The sequence below is a fragment of the Muntiacus reevesi genome, chromosome 12, assembly GCF_963930625.1.
Source record: "Muntiacus reevesi chromosome 12, mMunRee1.1, whole genome shotgun sequence".
Classification (NCBI taxonomy): domain Eukaryota; kingdom Metazoa; phylum Chordata; class Mammalia; order Artiodactyla; family Cervidae; genus Muntiacus; species Muntiacus reevesi.
The window spans coordinates 4,577,918-4,601,981 of NC_089260.1; the positions used below are offsets into that span (position 1 = coordinate 4,577,918).

General features: G+C 43.6%; 1 protein-coding gene across 1 annotated transcript in view; it reads left to right on the forward strand.

Moving 5' to 3' along the window:
- The window catches only part of LOC136144920 (carbonic anhydrase 13), a 64,912-nt gene extending 42,142 nt beyond the window's left edge, over window positions 1–22,770 (forward strand). The window contains exons 7-8 of the mRNA XM_065902936.1: window positions 18,788–18,874; window positions 22,714–22,770. Coding sequence (XP_065759008.1) covers window positions 18,788–18,832 — 45 coding nt within the window. The 3' untranslated portion in view covers window positions 18,833–18,874; window positions 22,714–22,770. The remainder of the gene's footprint in view (window positions 1–18,787; window positions 18,875–22,713) is intronic.
- Window positions 22,771–24,064: the final 1,294 nt, after the last annotated feature.

Here is a 24,064-nt window from a genome sequence, read left to right on the forward strand (position 1 = left end):
CAGTCAACACAGGAATGGATAACTGCTCTGATTCTGTGTAAACTTAGCACATCCTGAAATTTGTCCTTCCCCAACACACTGGCGAGTGCCCATAAGTTACTGATCTGTAACTCTGCTAGTCGCTCAGTCGTGTCCAACCCTTTGTGACCTCATGGACTGTAGCCCGCCAGGCTCCCCTGTCCGTGGAATCCTCCAGGCAAGAATACTGCAGTGGGTTGCCATGCCCCCCTCCTGGGGATCTTCCCCACCCAGGGATCGAACCCGGGTGTCCCCCATTGCAGGCAGATTCTTTACTGCCTGAACCACCAGGGAAGCTAAAAATCCAAGCAATCTGTTCTGTAAAGGAGATGTTACTTTACCAGTCGTGAAATTAAGCCGAGATAAATGTGCAGGGCTCTAGGTTGCATTGCTGCGCTGTAACCAAACGGGACACCCTCTCCCCAGGATATGCTGTGCCTGTCGCTCAGTCGGGTCCAGCTCTTTGCATCCAGGTCTCCCACGCTGCAGGCGGATTCTTTACCATCTGAGCCGCCAGGGACCCCAGACCATCTCCAGACAAGTTATTTCCCTTCTTGCAAAAGCCAAGGTTCTCATACCTCTCCTCCGAGCAAAACCTTCTACAGCCCTCATCTGGACAACTAGAGAATTTCCTTCTACAGAACATGGTACAGATCAGTGGCCCTCAGTCTCGTCTGAACACCCCTGAGGGTTCTGAGACAGTTTCAAGGGGTCGATGAAGTCAAAACTATTTTCTGGATTTCCCTGGTGGTCCAGTGACTAGGAGTCCATGCTCTCCACGCCAGGATCCTGGGTTCAATCCTTGGTCAGGGAACTAAATCCCACATGCCACAACCGAAGATCCCAGGTACCACTGAAAATATGGAAGATCCTAGCACAACCAAATAAACCAAACAAAACAGGGACTTTCCTGGCAGACCAGTAGTTAAGACTTCACCTTCCAATGCAGAGGGTTCAATCCCTGGCCAGGGAACTAAGATCCCACATGCTTCACAGCCAAAAAACCAAAGCGTTTAAAATAAAAAATGGAAACAATATTGTGACAAATTCAATAAAGATAAACAAACAGTAAACAAACAAAGGAACAACAATGGAAAAAAAAAACCTAAAGAAAAAGAAAACTATTGTCTAGTTGTCCCAGGAAACTATTTGCCTTTTTCACTACTGGACACTTGGAATGCTAGTGCAAAAGCCATGATGTTTGAAACTGCTGCTTTCTTAGCATTAGGGTTGTGGCCATAAATGGTATTAGTAGTCATACATATGCATGCGTGGGTGCTAAGTTGCTTCAGTTATGTCCAATGGACTGTAGCCCACCACGCTCCTCTTGTCCATGGGATGCTCCAGGAAAGAATGCTAGAGTGGGTTGCTATTTCCTTCTCTAGGGGATCTTCTTGACCCAGGGATCGAACCCACGTCTCTTAAGTCTCCTGCATTGGTAGGCAGGTTCTTTACCATTAGCACCACATGGGAAGCCCACGTACACATATATACATATATATATATATGTATTACTAACATAGAAAAGGTAAATGGTAGTCACATAGTCTCACCCTATTAGACATAGGATTAATTACTTCATTTCGGGTACTTCTAGATTTATTCTTCCTAACATCAAGTTCAAGGTCAAGAAACTTGCATCAGTTCTTGTCTAGGTGCTGAAGGAGCAACACATTTTTTCCTAAGTTTAGGTTAACTCCTTGAGTCCAAGGCCACACTACTTGCTGTAGTCCCTCCAGTTCCTAGCCTAGTAGTTCCCTGGGTTCTGCTAACAGACATTTCCCACTGACTTTTTGCTCCTGGCAAACTTCTCTTCCTTCTGTTCCAAGTACTCAGTTTGGGGAAACTTCTTTGCAGCCCTCTCTCTTTTCTGATTGGGTGTTCCTTCACAGTTCCTTGCCACATCCTTTCCTGACCCCGTCTTTTACATTAACGATCCCCTTCTCTGTATCTCCTTCTCTTCCACCCTTAGGGAATTATCTCTCCAGGGCTTCTATCTTCCAGTTCTTGCTTCTCCTCTTGGAAAAGAGTAGCTGTCTTGGCAGGTTAGTTAGGATTCTGCTTTCTTGCTGGGTCATAGCAACACAAGAGGGGGATGTGTGACCAGGTGTTGACAGGCACAATACTTTCTGAAGAAGTCTCACGAGCTGACCTGCCTTGACGGAACTCTCCAGGTCTAGACTCAGGGCCTCAACTCTGTGAGGTCTGAAACCCAATTCATCACAACAATGAATGCCTTTTTCAAGTGCACACCCACAATAAGTGAGTTTGCAGGCTGTTATATAAAACAAAACTCAAGTTATTAATTTAGGAAGAGTGACACGAGTCTTACCTTAGCTTGGGGTATTCAAGCTGGACCTTGAGTATGGTCCTTAGCTGGGTCATTCTCATTCAAGGGACATTTACTGAGTTCTGCTAGGAAGGGTACCATACACAGAAAACTGAATCAAAAGCTTGCTTGGTGAGTATGGAACTCAAAACAAAGAGGATAAATAGAAGCAGTAAGTGTTTTATATGACTAGACCTGGAAGAGTATGAAGCATCCAAGTCCCTGAAAGGGTGCTTTTAAAAATGAGGCCATAATGATAGAATTTTGTTGGTTGTATCTCCACAGCACTGCCTCTAAAATATGGAAATTTTGGCAGAAGGACTTTGGTCTGTTGGCTAATATTTTCTCAGCATTGGGTCATGCTTGGATAAACTTTATTAACATGCACCTCTGCAGTTTTCCTTTTTTCTGTTCTTTTGTGACCAATCAACCTTTGCCCTAGTTGGCACACTTTTTTTTTAACAAGTCACATTCACTCAAGTTAGAGTTTAGAATCTGAAGGCCACTCTTCCCTTTAAGGAGAGTTTTCAAATGTCTGCTCTTATTCATAATATATAGATTATAAAACTAAACTCATAGAGCTATTTAGCAGATACATAAACATTTAAACTTATTTTTCTTATTCTCAAGGCTTTTTTTCCCCTTGGAAAGTCTCAGTAAATCTTTCAAGACTAATAATGGTATTGTTTAAATCTATTTACTGAATAGATAAAAAAGAAAACAAAAAATGAGACAGCATACTAAAGAGAATTCAATATATCCCTTTTCTTCATTTTATTCTGTTTCATTTTTATGGTGATTTTCTCCTAGGGAAATAACCTTTTATTTTATTTTATTTCAGTTCAGTTCAGTTCAGTTGCTCAGTCATGTCTGACTCTTTGCGACCCCATGGACTGCAGCATGCCAGGCCTCCCTGTCCATCGCCAACTCCCAGAGTTTACCCAAACTCATGTCTATTGAGTAGGTGATGCCATCCAACCATCTCATCCTCTGTCATCCCCTTCTCCCCCCACTGTCAGTCTTTCCCAGCATCAGGGTCTTTTCCAATGAATTGGTTCTTTGCATCAGGAGGCCAAAGGATTGGAGTTTCAGCTTCAGCATCAGTCCTTCCAATGAATATTCAGGACGGATCTCCCTTAGGATGGACTGGTTGGATCTCCTTGCAGTCCAAGGGACTCTCAAGAGTCTTCTCCAATACCACAATTCAAAAGCATCTATTCTTCGGTGCTCAGCTTTCTTGATAGTCCAGCTCTCACATCCATACATGACCACTGGAAAAACCATAGCTTTGATGGCAAATTATTTTATTTAAGTATAGTTAATGTTGTGTTTGCAATGGTGTGTTAATTTCTACTGTACATTAAAATGATATGTATATATTCTTTTTCATATTCTTTTCCATGATGGTTTATCACAGGACTTTGCTGTTATTCATTCTGTATACCATTGCTTTCATCTCCTAGTCCCAAATTCTCAATCTCTCCCTCCCTCCCCACCTTGGCAAAGGCGGTTCTGTTCTGTGTCTGGGAGTCTGTTTCTGTTTTGTAGATAGATCAATTTGTGTCATATTTTAGACCTCACATATAAGTGATGTCATATGGTGTCTGTCTTTCTGACTTATGTCACTTAGCACGCTAATCTCTAGATCCATCCATGTTGCCACATGTGGCATTGTTTCATTATTTTTAATGGCTGAGTAGTATTCCATTGTGTATATATGTACCACACCTTCTTTTTGCATTCATCTATTGACGGACATTTAGGTTGGGCAAGCTCAATATGCGCTACAGACAGATGCACTGTTTACAAGTCAGTCAAGATGAGAAACCAAAGGATGAATTCAGGGATAGAGATGGGAGGCACTGATTGTGGTAAATACAAATCAGACTATTCACAATTCTCTGACAGAAGATTTTGCATGTATAAAGGCTTTTAAAGACAATTTTCAGGTCTGTTATACAATAAACATCTTTGGGATTCAGAAGTCTCCTGCAGCCCTGATCCCAAGGGGTCACTCGAATACCGTTTACCTCCCCATGCCTTTTTCTCTTGTCATAGGAACTCTGCTACGGGGTGTGGGGTTTTCCAGCTGCCACACAGTCGTGAAGTAGAGCAGGGGAACAATCATTCCTCAAGCTCCTTTTATCTGCTGTGTGGTCAATATACTTCCAGTGTTTTTCCTTTAGAAATGGGAGCCTAGACAAACACAAGCTTGAAGTGCTCCTTCCTCAAACAATGGAAGGTTCTGTGGTGTTTTGAAACTACCCAGAAGCACACTTTTTGGCCAAATATACTCACTAATCACTTTGAGATTTGAGCCCTGATTATTCTTTTATATAATAGAAAAAGAAAATCCAAATCTGGCTTTGCAACCAATATTAAGGAAAGGAGGAAGCAGAGCACTCTACCTACTGTCTTTATTATGAAGATACATTGCATGGCTATCCAAGCAAAAAATCTCTGTCGCATTTAATGAAGATGATTCCTTTTAAAAAATTAGGAAGATTGACAAGGTTATGAGGCATATTCTTTTAAAAATATTTTTAATAAAAGAATTATTTCACATACATCTCCAAACTGCTAATGTACAATAACAGCTCATTCTTGAATTAGTCCCCATAATAGATTATGTGTAGATGTGTCAATTAATCACCAGGTCAGAGTGTATGTTACAAATGATTTGGTAAAACTTAATCACCTTCTATTGTTCTGTAATAATTTCTGATATGTGGGCTTAGATGTGAATGTTCTGCAATGAAGTCATAAGTCAAAGCCCCAAATTGTCTGTGCTCCTTCTCCCCAACTTTCCTTTAGTTTCCTGTAGTCTTGAGACAGAATCAGAGAAACATTATGTGCCTAATTATGAAATTAATTATTTACTAATTAATAACTAAATAAACTAATTAAAAACTAGACTCGGATATAGATACACACATACATGTATATACATACACAGGCACACACATATACATCTATATACACACACACACGCACCCCTATATACACACATACATATATATACACACACACATCCCTGAAATTATGAACTTAATTATTTACTACTAGACATAGATATACATACACGCATACATATATATACATACACAGGCACACATATATACATCGGTATATACACATATGTACCTACACACACACACACACACACACACACACACACACACACACTCCTGAAAGTCAAAGTGGTTGCTCAGTCATGTCCGACTCTTTGTGACCCCATGGACTGTAGACCTCCAGGCTCCTCTGTCCATGGGATTCTTCAGGCAAGAACACTGGAGTGGGTTGCCGTGCCCTCCTCCAGGGGATCTTCCCTACCCAGGGATTGAACCAGGTGTCCTGAATTGCAGGCAGATTCTTTACTGCCCAAGCCACCAGGGAAGCCCTACACAGACCCCTACACACACGCACAGACACACACACGTGTAGGCATCTCTCCACTTTTTTGAGACACACCTCCTGGTTTCCTCTGTCCTTTCCAGCTGTATCTTTCTCATCTGGTCTTCTCTCTTCTTCACTCCCTCTGAGGGTGAGTTGCTTTCTCGTTCCATGACTTTAAACAACATTTAAATATACTAATGATGCACATGTGTATATCCCAGCCCCAACCTTTCCTCTGACCTTCTAAGCCGTATGTCAGCTGCCTGTAGGACAGCTGCATGGGGTTTCTGACGGACACCCACACCTGACACGTCCAGACAGGCCCCTGCTCTTCCCTGCACCTTGCGCTCTCCCAGGAGCTCCATCCCAGGGAGCGGCAGCACCAGCTGCTCCAAACTCACGGTCATCCCTCAACCCTCTCTTTCAAACCACGCCAGTCTCTCAGCAAGCCCTGTGGACTCTTAAATAGCAGCTCCTAACTGGGTTCCCTGCTCCGCTGTCGCCGCCTACCGCCTTCTCCACAAAGCAGCCAGAGGAAACCTTCAAACAGAAACCAGTAGGTCAAAGTGCTTCGTTCCATGGAGCGCCGCACTTCAGGGACTTCCTGTCACTCAGAACAAAAGCCCAAGTCCTCACAGGGCCGGGGGCCCGTGGCACCGTGTGCTGGCCACCTCTCTGGCCCGCTGTCCCCTACCTGCTGCCTGCTGGCCCCGCTGCCCGCACGCCCCTGTGCTTCCTCCAGCGGGCCTTTCAAGTCCTTCCATCTCACAGTCTCTTCACCTCTAAGGCCCTCCTCTGGATCTTCTCATGGATCACTCCTTCATTCATCCGCAGGTCACCCCCTCAGAGAGGCTTTCTCTGACCACACTGAGGTAGCCTGCCTATTTTCTCATAGCAGTTAATATAACATAATATTGCCCATTTCTAATGTCATCTCCTACAAGGTTAACCTTCTTAGGAACAGGGGTTTATTTTATTGACTAGTGTTTTGAGCACTGAAATAGTCTTTGGTACATGATAGACATAATAAATACTTATTTGATGAACAAATGGATATTTTTTTTCACCCAAATTTAAAATAAACATAGTCGAAGGGTACCAACTTGCAACTCGAGAAAGAAAATTCTGAAGATCTGATGCACAGCACGGTGATTATAGACAATGCTACTGTGTTATACATTTTGAAGTTGCTGACAGACTAGACCTTAAATGCTCTCACCATATAAAAGAAGTGATAATTATGTGGCATGAGAAAGGTGTTAGCTAATGCAATATATATCAAATCAACACATTGTACATCTTAAAATTACACAGTGTTGTATGTTAATTATATCTCAATAAAAACAAGTGAAATAGCACCATGACTCACAATATAATCTTTAATTTTCTGGAGCAGTTTTGTGCTTCTGTAGAAGTCTGAGTGTAGACTTACAATTACATGTCAGCTTTGGATTCATATACAGTGTGCAGTACTCCTTAAAAAACCTTTTTCAAGATTTAGCACTCTTTAAGGTATGAGTTAGTACAGTAATGCATATACATATATATGCACAGACTATTTGTAATAGTGCTTTAGTACTTCGAATGGTTTTAGAAGTTTTCATGTAGTGTATAAGTGTATAAATCTTACTGTCAAGTCGTTGATTCCCTCCAAGATCCTCCATCATGGCTGAATGGATGATGTATTTCCAACTCAGGCGGTCACTTTGCCCTGGACACCAGACCTTCCAAAACAATGTGGCTCTGGTGTGAGAGACAACTGAGACAACCTTCCAGAACAACGACGCCTGTGTGAGAGACACACTGAGAAAGAACCTTCCGGAACAACGCTGCCCATGTGAGAGACACGCTGAGAGATGGGATTCCAGAACAACGCTGCCCGTGTGAGAGACACGCTGAGAAACAGCATTCCGGAACAACGCTGCCCATGTGAGAGACACGCTGAGAGACAAGCTTCCAGAACAATGCTGCCCATGTGAGAGACACGCTGAGAAACAGCATTCCGGAACAACGCTGCTCATGTGAGAGACACGCTGAGAGACAAGCTTCCAGAAGAACGCTGCCCATGTGAGAGACACGCTGAGAAAGAACCTTCCGGAACAAAGCTGCCCATGTGAGAGACACGCTGAGAGACAAGCTTCCAGAAGAACGCTGCCCATGTGAGAGACACGCTGAGAAAGAACCTTCCGGAACAACGCTGCCCATGTGAGAGACACGCTGAGAGACAAGCTTCCAGAACAACGCTGCCCATGTGAGAGACACGCTGAGAAAGAACCTTCCGGAACAACGCTGCCCATGTGAGAGACACGCTGAGAAAGAACCTTCCGGAACAACGCTGCCCATGTGAGAGACACGCTGAGAGACAAGCTTCCAGAACAACGCTGCCCGTGTGAGAGACACGCTGAGAGACAAGCTTCCGGAACAATGCTGCTCATGTGAGAGACACGCTGAGAGACGGGATTCCATAACAACGCTGCCCGTGTGAGAGACACGCTGAGAGACAAGCTTCCGGAACGGCGCTGCTCGTATGAGAGACACACCGAGAGAAAGGAGAGAAAGGACACACGGGAGAGGACGCGGAGCAGGAGAAACATGTTCTTGCCGTAAACAGTCCATATCTGAAAGGGAGAACATTTGGGGAAAGAAAAAGAGAATTCTGTCAGGAATTAAAAAAAAAAAAAAAAGCTTTTTAGAGGAAATATTTGTGTGAGCAGAATCTCCCTAAAAGGAGGCAGGCGCAGGATAGCCGCGAGCTGTTCCTCTTTTAGCCCCCAGATGGTGCTGTTGGAGAAGAAAAGCGGACGGGCTCCCCGGGAGAGGAGAGGCTGCAGGGAGACCGCCCATCCTGGGCCTTTAAGGGGAACCCCATGCTTTCCTTCCACCTCCTGGTGCAGGATTCCAGTCCCTGCCAAAGGCGCCCCCTCCTCCAGTTGTTAGTATGAGACCGAGTGTCTCCTTTGTGCTCCTGTTTAAGGCAGCTCGTACGTGGTGTCCTTAATTCCTTCTCCTTTGTTCTTGCCTCCTCTTCTCCCTTCTCCCTCAGGTACATCTCCAGGCTACCGTGCCCTCCGGGTGCAGCCCTGCCCTCTGCTCTGGGTGTCTCGTAGTCCTCTGAGCACCGTACAGATTCCTCTGCGCTGCCTCTGCCCCTGCCAAGGAGAGAAAGCTGAGGAAGCACTCGTTAACAGTAAACATTGGATGTCCCTGCCCTCCGCAATCTACCTTTACTAGTGCAAAACTAAGGAAGCGGCCTCAGGGTGATATTTTCCTGGAGTCAGGCCTGCTTTAATGCTGAGCTGCAGCTTTTCACTTCTGTAAATATGCCATCCTTTATTCCTGTTTTTTTTTTTTTTTTCTCTTTTTTTAACAAATGGCATAAAGTCTCATCTGTGAGTGCTCTTCTCTTTCTCTGCTAAAGGGATGGACTGGGTCAGGGATCTGTAAGCAGTGTTCAGAGCACATCAGCAGATATCAGAAATTTACTCATTAAAAGCGTTCTTATCAGGCACCCACTTATGAAGGCATTTCTGTCATTTTTACCATATTGTTCTTCTGTTTGGCACCACCTCAAATAGTTCAGTCAGTAAAGAATCCTCCTGCAACACAGGAGACCCCGGTTGGATTCCTGGGTCGGGAAGATCCGCTGGAGAAGGGATAGGCTAACCTCTCCAGTATTCCTGGGCTTCCGTTGTGTTTCAGCTGGTAAAGAATTCACCTATAATGAGGGAGACTTGGGTTTGATCCCTGGGTTGGGAAGATTCCCTGGAGAAGGGAAAGGCTACCCACTCCAGTATTCTGGCCTGGGGAATTCCATGGACTGTATAGTCTATGGGATCACAAAGAGTCGGACACAACTCACCGACTTTTGCTTTCACTTCACAGTCTTGTTGAGATTCTTGGTGGCATTAGGAGACCAGCTGCTATTGTTTCTTCAGTCCTCATTCTCTTCTGTATCAAAGCATCATCCTTGTCACCCCTGCCTTCAAGGTGCAGAGATCATTCAAGGCAGTCTATCACCTTGCTCAGTCTAGCTTTCCTCCCGCAGATCCCTGTATATCCATCCACAGCACACACTCCTCCTCTCCTCCCAGGCTATTCTTAAAATTCAGTTCAGTTCAGTTCAGTTGCTCAGTTGTGTCCAACTCTTTGAGACCCCATGGACTGCAGCACGCCAGGCCTCCCTGTCCATCACTAACTCGCTGAGTTTACTCAAACTCAGATCCATTGAGTCGGTAATGCCATCCAGCCATCTCATCCTCTGTTGTCCCCTTCTTTCCCCGCCCTCAATCTTTCCCAGCATCAGGGTCTTTTCCAATGAGTCAGTTCTTCGCATCAGGTGGCCAAAGTATTGGAGTTTCAGCTTCAGAATCAGTGCTTGTAAAGAATATTCAGGATTGATTTCCTTTAGGATGGATTGGTTGGGTCACCTTGCAGTCCAAGGGACTCTCAAGAATCTTCTCCAATACCACAGTTCAAAAGCATCAATTCTTACAATTAGGAAATTAAAAAACAGCAACAAAAAAATTCACCAAAAATGTTATAAAAAGGGAGTATAAGTAGGATTTTTCTAGTCCTAAAATTCTAGAGATAGCAGGTTACTACTTTCTCATATAAGAGAAAAGTGATTTAAAAAAAAAAAAAATCTTTTACCAAAAAGATGAAGGCTTTTGAAAAGCCCTCAGGGTTTCTGGCCCTGTCTGCCCACACTGCACCCCCCGGGGCTAATCTGAGCTTCTGCGCAGTTTTAGGTCTGAGGTTAAAGACTGTGGCTGCCTAGGGACACTCTGTCTAATCAGAAGGGATGGGGGAGTTTAATGGCTTGTGAGCACCAGCCAGTGTCTCAACTTCTTCCGGTCTCATTTTGCTAATCCACAAAAAAGGAAGAAAAAGGGATTCGACCCAAAGAGTTGGTTATGCAACTTAGACAAGAAGAGGCACTTAAAGGAGTCATCACAGGGAGACTCAAGAAACTGATTGCTTGAATGAACCCAGTCTGTCAGCCAAGGAGATGCAGCAACAGCAGTCTAGGAGTTGCAGATGCCTGTTAGACTTAGGCACTAGATGTCACTGCGGATGTTTGGTGCTTTATAAGTGGATGCTGAAAAAAAACATTCTAAAGGAAAAAAGGGGGGTGGGGGGACTGCCTTCTTAAAAATGTAAGCCCGTGGAGAAGGAAATGGCAACCCACTCCAGTATTCTTGCCTGGGAAACCCCACGGACAGAGGAGCCTGGCGGGCCACAGTCCATGGGGTCACAAAGTCGGACACAACTGAGCATATGAACACACTAATGTAGGATGATACCATCTTTAACTTAATTACCCTCTTTACAAATAAGGTCATAGTCACAGGTTTCAGGTGGACATATCTTTTGGGGGGTGGCCACCACTAAACCCACTACAGTCCACTGCCTGGTCCGCAAATGTAAGCCCATCCCACGTGCAGAATACATTCACCACATCCCAGCATTCACAAAGTCTCAAGAAAAAAAAAAAAAAAAAATGTAAGCCCGGAAGCTTACTATGGTATTTCTTTAAATACCATAGTAAAAGTGAGTCAACTTTAGAAAAACCATGACTTTAATCAACATATTTAGACATCAAGTAAGCCAGTTATGGTTTGCTGATTAACCAATTCAAGTTGGTACAAAAATAAATACCGATGCTATATTTAAGATGCCACTGCTTCTGATGTAAGCTTAAAGCAAAGGAATCAGCCTCAGAAATTAGAGGCTTGGATGAGACGATGGAGAGGGAATGTTAGCAAACAGATGAATAACAGAAGTTAGAAAAACAATAAGACATAGAGCAGCCTACTGATTGTATTTATATGACACCTGTCACTTAAATATAGATCTTTCTCTTCCCACTAAATATGTAGTCAATGTACTTAAATATTGAAGCCTTGTTTCAAGTACCTTCTCTGGTCTGTATGTGTGCAGAACATCAGATTAAGTGAAAATAATCTAAAGCAAAAATTCCCCAATTCAGTATACACCCAAGAAGAATGAAGTTTCCTGCTGTGCTGATTTTGTTAATTGCATTAGAGGTTTGAGAAGGATATACAATTTTAATCGAGTATTAAAAAAAGGGGTGCTTGGAGATCTAGAAGCCTCTACAGCGGTGGAGGGTGTTAGATCAGGGGCGGCCTTCCACAGCAAGCGTGGCAGACATTTACAGCATTTAGCAAAAGAGAAGGGAGATGGGCAACTGGCTAAATCTGAATGCTTCTCTTTTGCTCTCACTTCGCCTCAGAAGTTTTACACTGGAATGCTGTTGTTGCTCAGTCGCCAAGTTGTGTCCGACTCTTCATGACTCCACGGTACCCATCTTGAGTGTGCTGTGCTTGACTTTCCAGGTAAGAACACTGGAGTGGTTGCCATGCCCTGCTCCAGGGGATCTTCCCAACCCAGAAATCGAACCCAGGTCTCCCACATGGCAGTCGGAGTCTTCACCAGCTGAGCCATCAGTCCCTTACACCACTTGCGTGTAAGGGACTGAGGATATCACTAATGATAGTTAATATCTATCGAGCCATTGTTTTATGCTGTGTACACAAATCAACCCACTTGAGGCTCACGGTAACCCCGTGACTGCCATTTTACAGATGAGAATACTGAGGAAAGCCACATTAATTGCCTAAAGCATTAGGGCTCTTCAGTGACATTGATAAAATACATTTCCATTAAGTCTAAAACAACCTTGTAAGATTAGACCCGGAGAAGGGAATGGTAACCCACTCCAGTATTCTTGCCTGGAGAATCCCACGGACAGAGGAGCCTGGGGCAGCTACAGTCCATGGGGTCGCAAAGCACATTTTATTCACTGGCATGTACCTGTGTGTACGTGGTGTGCCTGAGTTCCCCTCTGTCATTGATCATAACTTTGTAGCACGTCTCAGAAGCGTTCTGCTTGCGTGGCTGCACACTGAATTTTAGTGGCAACAGGTATGCAGTAGTAGTTTTGCAGCAGTTTTGCCCCATGCTCCGCGGTGCCCTGTGGTTGCCTCAGAGGTGGCCTGGGGCCCCGTGCAGAGTGGAGGGTGGGTGGGGGCACCAGCAGGAAGGCCTTGGGTCCTCCCCTTCCTCTTGCTTCCCTCAGAGCAGTTGGTATTCAAAAATATCTTCCACCAACTTGCATATTTAGCTTATGTATAATGTTTCAATGATGTTCCTGCTGCTCAACCAAGTTTAAACGAACTATATCATAGCTTATAATTCCCCTAGTGAGCATTTAGATTAGTTCTGTTTTTTATTGTTATAAAAAATACTCCTAAAAACATCTTCATTTTCTATTTAATTTTTCCCTTTTGTTTTAATTTTCTTCTAAAATATGTAATTTATAATTCCTCTAGTGAGCACCTAGTTTAGCTCCATTTTTTAATTTTATAAATAATACTCCTAAGGGCATTTATTTTTCCTTGAATTCTTTTCCTGTGTACAAGCATTTTAGGCAGCAAGCTTCTGGCTGAGGCAATTTACGATTTACCCTGCCAACCACAATGTGAGCGCAAAGCCAGCCAACTCGCCACCCAAAGGTAACAGCTTTATAGAACAAAACAGCAGCAACAGGAAAAGCAAGCAAACCCCAGACAAGCAAACCAAAAATCAGCCACCTGAGTTAGTGTATTTAACTAACGTAATTTAAAAAGCAAGCTGTGCCTCACACGGGAGGTTGACTGTGGCTCAGTTGGCCTGGCTGAAAAGAATTTTAGCTTGCTGAGAAGCTGTGGGAGGTGGCCAGAGAGCTGACGGAAAGCAGCCTGACTCTGAATAAGGGGTCTATTGAAGTAGAAGACGGTCAGGAGCCACTCACAAAGGGCTATTCAGGGGCCACAGGAAAGGTGAGAGACCCTGGCCCCCTGGAACTGTGAGGGGCCATCCTGGAGGGGAGTCCCACTTGGAGAGCTGGGCTTTTCCAGAAGATATCTTGCCTCTGAAGTTTAGACAGGCAGGATTTAATTGGTGCAGCCCATTCACAGGTTCTACTGGGAAATGTTAATGCATTTATCACATGCAGACAGCGGCTTTAAAATATCATTTATTGAAGACAAGAGAGAAAAAGAAAAAAAAAAACCACTCATTTTCTTACTTCCACACTAAGAACACTGACAATTTTGCCTTTTTTAGTAGTGAGACAATGACTCTCTAGTGCATCTTGCTTTTATCAAGTTTTGATAGTTTGTTTTACTTTTTATAGATTGGATAATGCAGTGGAAAATTGAAAGTATCAGATAATTGATTGTGACTCCATGCTTGTAAGTTCCAGATTTGCAGAAACTTACAATGTATTTTATAATGTGGAGGATAAAGCCTGTTTTTGTTTTTTTTAAACTCCAAAAGCTCTAGTTACTTTCCTCAGTGAAACAGAAACCCTCCAGCTGGCATCTCTGCCTGCAAGCTCAGCAGAGAGAACGGGAGGAAAACTTGCTCTGTTTCCTCAGCTCCACATGACATCATCCGTGGCAGGGTGGTGGCAAACGGTGGAAGGATGTTGACAGTGCCCCGCGGCGCTAATCTCTCTTCTCATAAAGCAGAGATACGCAGCCTACGCTGTCACACAGGGTTGGGATTAAGGGTGGAGCAAACAAGGACAGAACATGCCTTTTTTGTTACATAGGTGTGCAAAGAGTCGCCACGATTTTGACTGGCAAAAGCCATGCATTTGCCGTTTTGCACAGAGAAATATGTTTTAAGTTCGGCTCTGTGGGATGCAGTGAGGACTGGACGAATGGGGCTGTTGAATGCCTGCCCTTCACAGCTTCACAAAGAGCCGTGAGCTGGGACGCCTGCGTGCTCCTGCTCAGGGTTTGATGATCCTCTCCGCCCCTTCTCTTGCCCTCAGCCCGAAAGCCTCCCCTCTGTACTGATCACTTCTCTGCCATGCAGACCTGCTGGTTCTTCCCCGACTGCACACCTCTGATGGGGGCGACTCAACAGACAGAGCGGAGGCTTAGCATCAAGGCTCTTCACCTTCAAAGGCTGCCCTCTGCCTCCGACCCCCTTTCCAGACTCATTTCTCTCCACTTGGTGGCAAGCACCTCTCCCCCACTCCCAGCGTCTGGACTTCCCAGACAACTTGCAGAGCTCTAAGCAAGCCCTGTTCTTGGCTCCTTTTGTTTGGGCTCATGCTTTTTTTCCTTTGCCACCGGATTCCTTTTCTCTATTCCTTTGTCCGGTAAGGACCAGCACAAGGAGCCTCCTCTCAGGATCCTTCTGTGAGCATCTCTGTCTGCTGGGCAGAACTAAGAGCTTTCTCAACTCTGCTTCAGTCTGTTTCATTGGCGGCCCTCGTCCACCTTCTAACACAGTTCTTTGTATTTGCCTCTCCCACTGCGGCCTGCTGCCTCTCTGCCGGGGCAGGGCTGTGTCGGCTTCATGGTTTTATCCCCTAGTTTTAACATGGTATCAGACACAGAGTGCTTGCTGAATGCTTTTGAACAAACTCATTTATTTATAAACAGGTTATAGTTACTGGTGAATTAATAAAAAGTAAATGTTCAGTTCAGTTCAGTCTGTCAGTCCTGTCTGACTCTTTGTGACCCCATGGACCGCAGCACGCCAGGCCTCCCTGTTCATCACCAGCTCCCTGAGTCTACCCAAACTCATGTGCATTGAATCAGTGATGCCATCCAACTGTCTCATCCTCTGTCGTCCCCTTCTCCTCCTGCCTTCAATCTTTCCCAGCATCAGGGTCTTTTCCAATGAGTCAGCTCTTCGTATCAGATGGCCAAAGTACTGGAGTTTCAGCTTCAACATCAGTCCTTCCAATGAACACCTTACCAATGAACACCTTTCCAACGAACACCTAACCAGTTGGTGTATTCAACCATTCTTTCCTGGTCCCTATTATGTGTCAGTCATTGTGGTGGTGCTAGTGGTAAAGAATCCACTTGCCAATGCAGGAGACGTAAGAGACACGGGTTTGATCCCTGGGTTGGGAAGATCCCTCGGAGAAGGGAATGGCAAACCACTCCAGTATTCTGGCCTGGAGAATCCCATGGACAGAGGAGCCTGGTGAGCTACAGTCCATGGGGTTGCAAAGAGTCGGACACGACTGAAGCAACTTAGCATGCAACCATTCTTTCCTGAGTCCCCACTGTGTGGCAGGCATTGTGATGAGCTCTGATACTGGAAGGTGACTAAGACATTGCTCCTGATTTGAAAGGGTTCACAGCCTTGTGTGAGAGAGGGCCGTATAAGTGTGGAGTCTATTCATTTATTTGTTTTGTAAAATAGAAAAACGTTCTTAAACTTGAATTTTTTTTTCAGCGTGAATTTAGAGTCAGTAGTGGCATTTTAAGAGTGTAAGTAGCAAAAACACATAAACTATATTTAACTTTTGGGCTGTACTACTCAGAAAAAGATTACTTATGAGTAATTCCTCTTTCTTTTATCAGCAAGAGTGCAGTGCTGGGTGTTGGTACTGCCAGGGAGAAGACTAGTGGTGCTAGAAATACAGAAAGAGACCCAGAGAGAGAGAGACAGAGAGAGAAAGTTTTTATCCTTCACTGACAGAGCCCTGTTGAGATTCTCTACCATTCCAGAAAGAGTAACGAAGCAACTGTATCTCCACAAACATCCCCGGCCTTCTCCTGGTAAAGTGAGAATTTAACAAGGTAACTATAAAAGAGCCTTACATCAGGCGCTGCTTTCAGTGGAAGCCGGCCTCACAGGCTAGCAGGGAGGGCTTGCGAGAGGCTTCCTCTCGTTGGTCAAGCGGCACGGGGAGTCCTAGTTACTAATGACCCTTGACATATGAAAGGACAGCCCGAGAGAGTCAGCTGGCGTTTAGGAAAGGTGAGCGGTTACTATAAAGGACCTATGACATAGCAATCCCACTCCTGGGTGTATAGCTGAAAAAAAGCCAGAAGCACTAACTTGAAAAAATACAGGCTCCTCGTTGCAGATACTCAGCCTCTGTTCATGGGTGCCGAATAGAAACACGAGACACAGTCTGGGGTGAAGTGGAAAAGAGTTGCTTTTATTGCTTTGCCAGGCAAAGGGGGCCCCAGTGGGCTGACGCCCTCCAGGTTGTGTCTGGAGGGGTGGTGAGGGGTTTCACGGCATTACCGGGGCAGGGCATGATCAGCTGGTGGGCAGTCCTTGCACTGGTTGGCATCAAGGTGAGGTTCCAAGCATCACCAACCTTCGGGAGTCAGCCAGTCTAGGGTTTATGCTCTCCTGGTCAGAAGTTTCCACCTGGAAGGGGGCCTTCTGCCGGTAAAAACAGCTTCAGAATGTGTATCCGGCCCTTATCTATTCTTTCAGGGAACTGGGATTCTGGTCATTCTGCTGTGTGGCTGACTTATGGTCTAAATTGTTGCCGTTCCCTTCTTTGTTTCTACATCCTCACAATTCCCGATCACTAATTCTTGAGTCAGCATTGTACTTCGAAAGACAAGGACACAGGGGCGTGTTTCATCCTCAGTGTTCATCGCAGCATTATTTATATCTGGCGAGTTATAGACGCAACCAAAGTATCCATCAACAGACAAGTGGAGGGGGCTTCCCCGGCAGTCCCGTGGTTAAGCGTCCGCCTTCCAATGCAGGGAGCTTCCATCCCTGTTTGGGGAACTAGGATCCCACCTGCTGGTCAGTGTAGCCAAAAAAAAATAATAATAGATGAGTGGATAAAGAAGATGTGGTATATTTATATCATGGAACACCACTCAGCCATGACAAAGAACAAACGTTTGCCATTTGTAACATCACAGATGGACTTGAGGGGCATTATGTTAAGTGAAGTAAGTCAGACAAAGACAAATACTGTATGATATCAGTTAACACGTGGAATTCTGAAACTTCAACAAACTAGTCAACATAATAGGAGAGAAGCTGCCTCACCGATGAGGAGAAGAAACTGTGGTTCCCGGTGGGGAGGGGCAGGGGCCGTACGGGGCGGGACACTGGGAGGACCAAGTCGCTGGGCGTAAGATAGGCTCAAGGATGTGTTGTACAATGTGGGGAGTATAGCCAGTATTTTTTAACAACTGTAAATAGTAACTTCTAAAAATTGCATAAACAATAAAAAATTTAAAAGAGAAAAACAAGGACTTGTGCAGAGGCAACAGTCTTTTGCCCACTACACAGGGGAGTAAAATTCAGATGCATAGAATCATAAGACTACAAGGGATACCAGAAAGAAAGACAGTTCAGCCCCTGCTTCTAACAAGGAGGGCATGCAGTCATTCAAAAAACCATGAGTAAAGAGAATGAACTCTATAAACCAGGTCCTATTTTTGGAAGCCAAATGTTTTTCAAGCAAATGGCTCAGTTAACACCTGCGTGGCGTATCAGCTGGTGTTCTAGAATAGCATGGAACTCTGAAGACATTTTGCAATTTTCTTATCAGTGTTACCAGTTTTCTTGAGTGAGGTTTTTTTTTTTTTTTTGAGTGAGGTTTTTTTAATTAGGAAAGATAATGCAAAGCTGCATCTCTTATATCAGAGCACAATACAATACAACAGTGAGATGCATGCTCTTGAAGATTCCGTAGAAACAAATGTCACCCCACTGCAGGAGGAAGTGAGCTGCTCGCCTCCTGGGAGGTATGGGGTAAGAGGTATGGCTCCAGGTGTGAAAATGCAAAACTATAGACCCAGAGTTACTGGAGCATCAGGAGAGCCTATTATAAAGATTTTTTTTCTTTTTGTATAGGCACATTTCAGTTCAGTTCAGTCGCTCAGTCATGTCCGACTCTTAGCGACCCCGTGAATCATAGCACGCCAGGCCTCCCTGTCCATCACCAACTCCCGGAGCTTACTCAGACTCATGTCCATCGAGTCGGTGATGTCATCCAGCCATCTCATCCTCTGTGGTCCCCTTCTCCTCCTGCCTTCAATTTTTCCTCCTGCCTTCAATCTTATGATGCATAGGCACAATAAGCTCTTTATAGCATTAGGTAATGATACTTGTTAATTACCAGTTCTGTGGTGTTATTTTCAACTGTTTTAATGTGTTGTCTTTCTTCTCTCCCTTGTCAGCTTTCCCAGAGTTTAATACAGCTTCTAACAAAGTCTTATGCCTCTTACTATCATTTTCCAGAAAAGAGTAAAAGGCACATTGGAAATTAAGTCCATCAACCTGTGATGTAAGAGTCTGTAAAAAATTGACCTGGGTAACGACAATAAGGTAGGTTTTGGTTTGGTCGTAGAAGACTGTAACTTAAACCAAGGCTTATTTGGACTAGGTTCTGGGTTTGAGATCAGAGCACCCTATGGGATGTATGGAGACACACGCTCAGAGCAGGCGTTGCGTGGAGGTGTATATCCTCACTGTTATAAAGTGGCCCTGAAAGATGCTTATATCCAAATGCTCAGAAGCTGCCAGTAGGTCAGCTCACATGGCAACAGGGACTTCACAGATGTGAGTAAACGAACAGACACTGAGATGGGACCGTATCTCGGATAATCCAGGTGGGTTCAGTCTGATCACACGAATTCTTAAAAGCAGAGAACCATATCTGCATGTGGTTAGAGACAGAGATATGATCGAAGAAGAGATGCCACATTTTGTGATTTATATTAATTAAAATTTTAAAATAATTCCCTTCCCCGGTTTTACTGAAGTATGACTGACAAATAAAAATAATATATCTTTCAGTTTTTAAAGATGGATAATGTAATGACAATATATGTTATATACATATGCATTATAAAATGATTACCACACTCAGGTTAATTAGCATATCCATCACCTTACATCATTATCTTTTTTTTGATGGCAAGAACTCTAAAAATTTACCATTTTAGCAAATTTCAGGTATATAATGAAATATTATTAATTACATTATTATTAACCATGTTGCACATTAGATCCCCAATGCTTCTTCATCCATTCATGCAATGAAAAGCTTTCACTCTTTGACAAACATTTGCCCACTTCCTTACTCCTTCAACCCTGGGAAGCCACCATTTAACTCTTGGCTCCTATGAGCTTTACATTTTTTCAAAAGATTTTTACTGGAGTCTTGTTGATTTACAATGTTGTGCTAATTTCAGGGGTACAGCAAAATGAATCAGTAACACACATCTCCTTTTATAAAGATTCTTTTCCCATATAGACCATTACAAAGTATTGAGTAGAATTCCCTGTGATATGCAGGAAGTCCTTATTAATTATTTATTTTATATATACTACTGTGTATACATCAATCCCAATCTCCCAGTTTACCTCTCCCCACTTATCCTATGCATCCATAAGTTTGTTTCTACACATGTGACTCTGCTCTGTTTTGTAGATAAGTCCGTTTGTCCCCTTTTATTAGATTCCACATATAAGCGATATATGGTATTTGTCGTTCTGTGTCTGACTTATTTCACTTAGTATGACAATCATTAGATCAATCCATGTTGCTGCAAATGGCATCATTTCACTCTTTTTTATGCTGATTAATATTCAGTTTTATATATGCACAGCGTCCTCCTCATCTATTCCTCTCTTTACAGGCATTTACATTGCTTACATGTCCTGGTTATTGTAAACAGTGCTGCAATGAACATTGCACATATCATTTTCAAATTAAGGATTTCTTAGTATATATGCCCAGGAGTGGGATGGCTGGACCATATGATAGCTCTTTTTAAAAGCTTTTTAAGGAACCTTCATAATATTGTCCACAGTGGCTATATTGATTCACATTTCCACCAGCAGTGTAGGAGGGCTCCTTTTTCTCCACACCCTCCCCAGCATTTATTGTTTGTAGATTTGTGGATAATGGCCATTCTGACTGGTATCAGGTGATACCTCACTGTAGTTGTGACTTGCATTTCTCTAATAAAAAAACTGGAGTAGGAAATGGCAACCTACTCCAGGAATCTTGCCTGGAAAATCCCATGGACGGAGGAGTGTGGTAGGCTACAGTTCATGGGGTTGCAAGGAGTTGGACACGACTGAGCGACTTCACTTCACTCAATAAAAAAATGAAAAAGATCTTCATGACACAGATAATCATGGTGGCATGATCACTCACCTAGAGCCAGACATCCTGGAATGTGAAGTCAAGTGGGCCTTAGGAAGCATCACTATGAACAAAGCTAGTTGAGTTGATGGAATTCCAGTTGGGCTATTTCAAATCCTGAAAGATGATGCTGTGAAAGTGATGCACTCAATATGCCAGCAAATTTGGAAAATGCAGCAGTGGCCACAAGACTGGAAAAGGTCAGTTTTGATTCCAATCCCAAAGAAAGGCAATGCCAAAGAATGCTCAAACTACAGCACAACTGCATTCATCTCACACACTAGCAAAGTAATGCTCAAAATTCTTCAAGCCAGGCTTCAACAGTATGTGAACTGTGAACTTCCAGATGTTCAAGGTGGATTTAGAAAAGGCAGAGGAACCAGAGATCAAATTGCCAACATCTGCTGGATCATAAATATAGAGAGTTCCAGAAAAGCATCTACTTCTGCTTTATGGATTAAGCAAAAGCCTTTGACTGTGTGGATCACAACAAACTGGAAAATTCTTAAAGAGATGGGAATATCAGACCACCTGATCTGCCTCCTGAGAAATCTGTATGCAGGTCCAGAGGCAACAGTTAGAACCAGACATGGAACAACAGACTGGTCCCAAATCAGGAAAGGAGTACCTTAAGGCTATACATTGTCACCCTGCTTATATAACTTATGTGCAGAGTACATCATGAGAAACGCCGGGCTGGATGAAACACAAGCTGGAATCAAGATTGCCAGGAGAAATATCAATAACCTCAGATGTGCAGATGACACCACCCTTATGGCACAAAGTGAAGAGGAAGTAAAGAGCCTCTTGATTAAGGTGAAAGAGGAGAGTGAAAAAGCTAGCTTAAAACAACATTCGAAAACTAAGATCATGGCATCTGGTCCCATAACTTCATGACAAAAAGATGGGGAAACAATGGAAACAGTGACAGACTTTATTTTTGGGGGTTCCAAAATCACACTGCAGATGGTGACTGCAGCCATGAAATTAAGACGCTTGCTCATTGGAAGAAAAGCTATGACCAACCTAGACAGCATATTAAAAAGCAGAGACATTACTTTGCCAACAAAGGTCCATGTAGTCAAGGCTGTGGTTTTTCCAGTAGTCATGCATGGATGTGAGAGTTGGACTATAAAGAAAGCTGAATGCTGAAGAGCTCAGCACTTTTGATGCGTTTGAACTATGATATTGAAGAAGACTCTAGAGAATCCCTTGGACTGCAAGGAGATCCAACCAGTCCATCCTAAAAGAAATCAGTCCTGAATAATCATTGGAAGGACTGATCAGTTCAGCCCAATTCAGTCACTCTGTCGTGTCCGACTCCTTATGACCCCATGGACTGCAGCACGCCAGGCCTCCCTATCCATCATCAACTCCCGGAGTTTACTTAAATTCATGTCCATTGAGTCAGTGATGCCATCCAACCATCTCTGTTGTCCCCTTCTCCTCCTGCCCTCAATCTTTCCCAGCATCAGGGTCTTTTCCAATGAGCTAGCTCTTTGCATCATGTGGCCAGAGTATTGGAATTTCAGCTTCAACATCAGTCCTTCCTTGGACAGCAAGAAGATCCAACCAGTCCATCCTAAAGGAAATCTGTCCTGAATATTTATTGGAAGGACTGATGCTGAAGCTGAAACTCCAATACTTAATACTGTTGTGACCTACTTGGGGAAAGAATCTAAAGATGAGTGGATGTCTGTATATGTATAACTGATTCATTTTGCTGTATGCCTGAAGCCAACACAACACTGTAAATCAACTATACTTCAATAATGACTGATGTTAAAAACAGTTCTGCTGGAAGAAGGAGAGAATAAAACCTTTAGCCACTGCTTGAGACATTTAAACATGATCAAACAAATCCTCATGAGCTGATTCTTACATGGTGTTCCTTGTTCACTGCTGAGAATAACATGCTATTGATCACTTTACAAAATATTTCATTTAATCTTCATGACTACCCTAATTTGTATTATTCTTTTTTTGTATTATTTTTATTTCATATAAGAAGGACAATGGATAAGAAGCTAAGCAAAACTGGAAAATGTTAGATGGTCCATCCAAAAAGGAGGGGAAGAAGGATCCAAAGCCCATCATGATGCCCTGCAGATTGTCCATCCTCCTCAATGTAGATGTTTCCCCATGCATTTGGGTCAGTCTTTTTCCTAGTCTTATTCCGTATCCTTGGGTGTTGAAACATAATAAAGATTTTCCTCCAAAAGTTGTGCTTTGTTTTCTATGTCTGGTGCAAAAATGGGTATATATTATTTTCCCCAAACTAGTTTTTGAAAATATTTCAAGAATTAAAAAGTGGGAGTTACCTCCTCAGCCTTAGGTTAGCTGATTTTTGCTTCCATCATTGAGAGTGGTTTTCGCCCTTTTCACAGCACAAAGTCTGTGTGCTTAGTTGCTCAGTCGTGTACGACTCTTGCGACCCCACAGACTGTAGCCTGCCAGGCTCCGTCCTTGGGATTCTCCAGCACGAAGCCAAGCTCTGATGAAAAGCATCCGTATCAGAGGCTGCGTTGCTCAGGGCTTTCCTGATGGCTCAGTGGTAAAGAACCTGCCTGCAACGCAGGAGACTCTGGTTCAGTCCTGAGATTGGGAAGATCCCCTGGAGAAAGGAATGGCTCCCCACTTCAGTATTCTTACCTGGAGAATCCCACGGGCAGAGGAGCCTGACGGGCTACAGTCCATGGGATTGCAAAGAGTTGGACATGACTGAAGTGACTGAACATGAATGCTCCCGTAGCCTAGTGCAGATAAGGCGTATTTCTGTACTACTGGGAACTGTAGGTAGAACAAAAAAAAAATAAGCCACTGAAACCTAATTTTAAAAATACGTTCCAATCTCCCTGTGCTTTCTTAAGAAAAGTAATTCAGATGCAAAGAGGGAGAATTTTTATAAGAGAACTTAAAAAATAACACTATTCGGATATAGTCCACATACCATTACAATTCACCCACTTCAGGTGTAAAATTCAAAGTTTTTTGGTGTATTACATTTTGACTTCTTTCATGGCAATAAAATATACAGAATTACCATAAAATCCAGGTGGCACTAGTGGTAAAGAATCCGCCTGCCGAAGCAGGAGACGTGGATTCGATCCCTGGGTTGGGAAGTCCCCTGGAGAAGGGAATGGCAACCCACTCCAGTATTCTGGCCTGGAGAATTCCGTGGAAAGAGGAGCCTGGCGGGTTATAGTCCATGGAGTCACAAAGATCTGGACACGATTGAATCACTCAGCACGCACTCAATTTGTCATTTTAATTGTTCGATTCAGTGGCATTAATTACATTCACAATATTGTGCAACCATCACCGCTATTTATTTCCAAAATATTTTCATGACCGCAATAGAA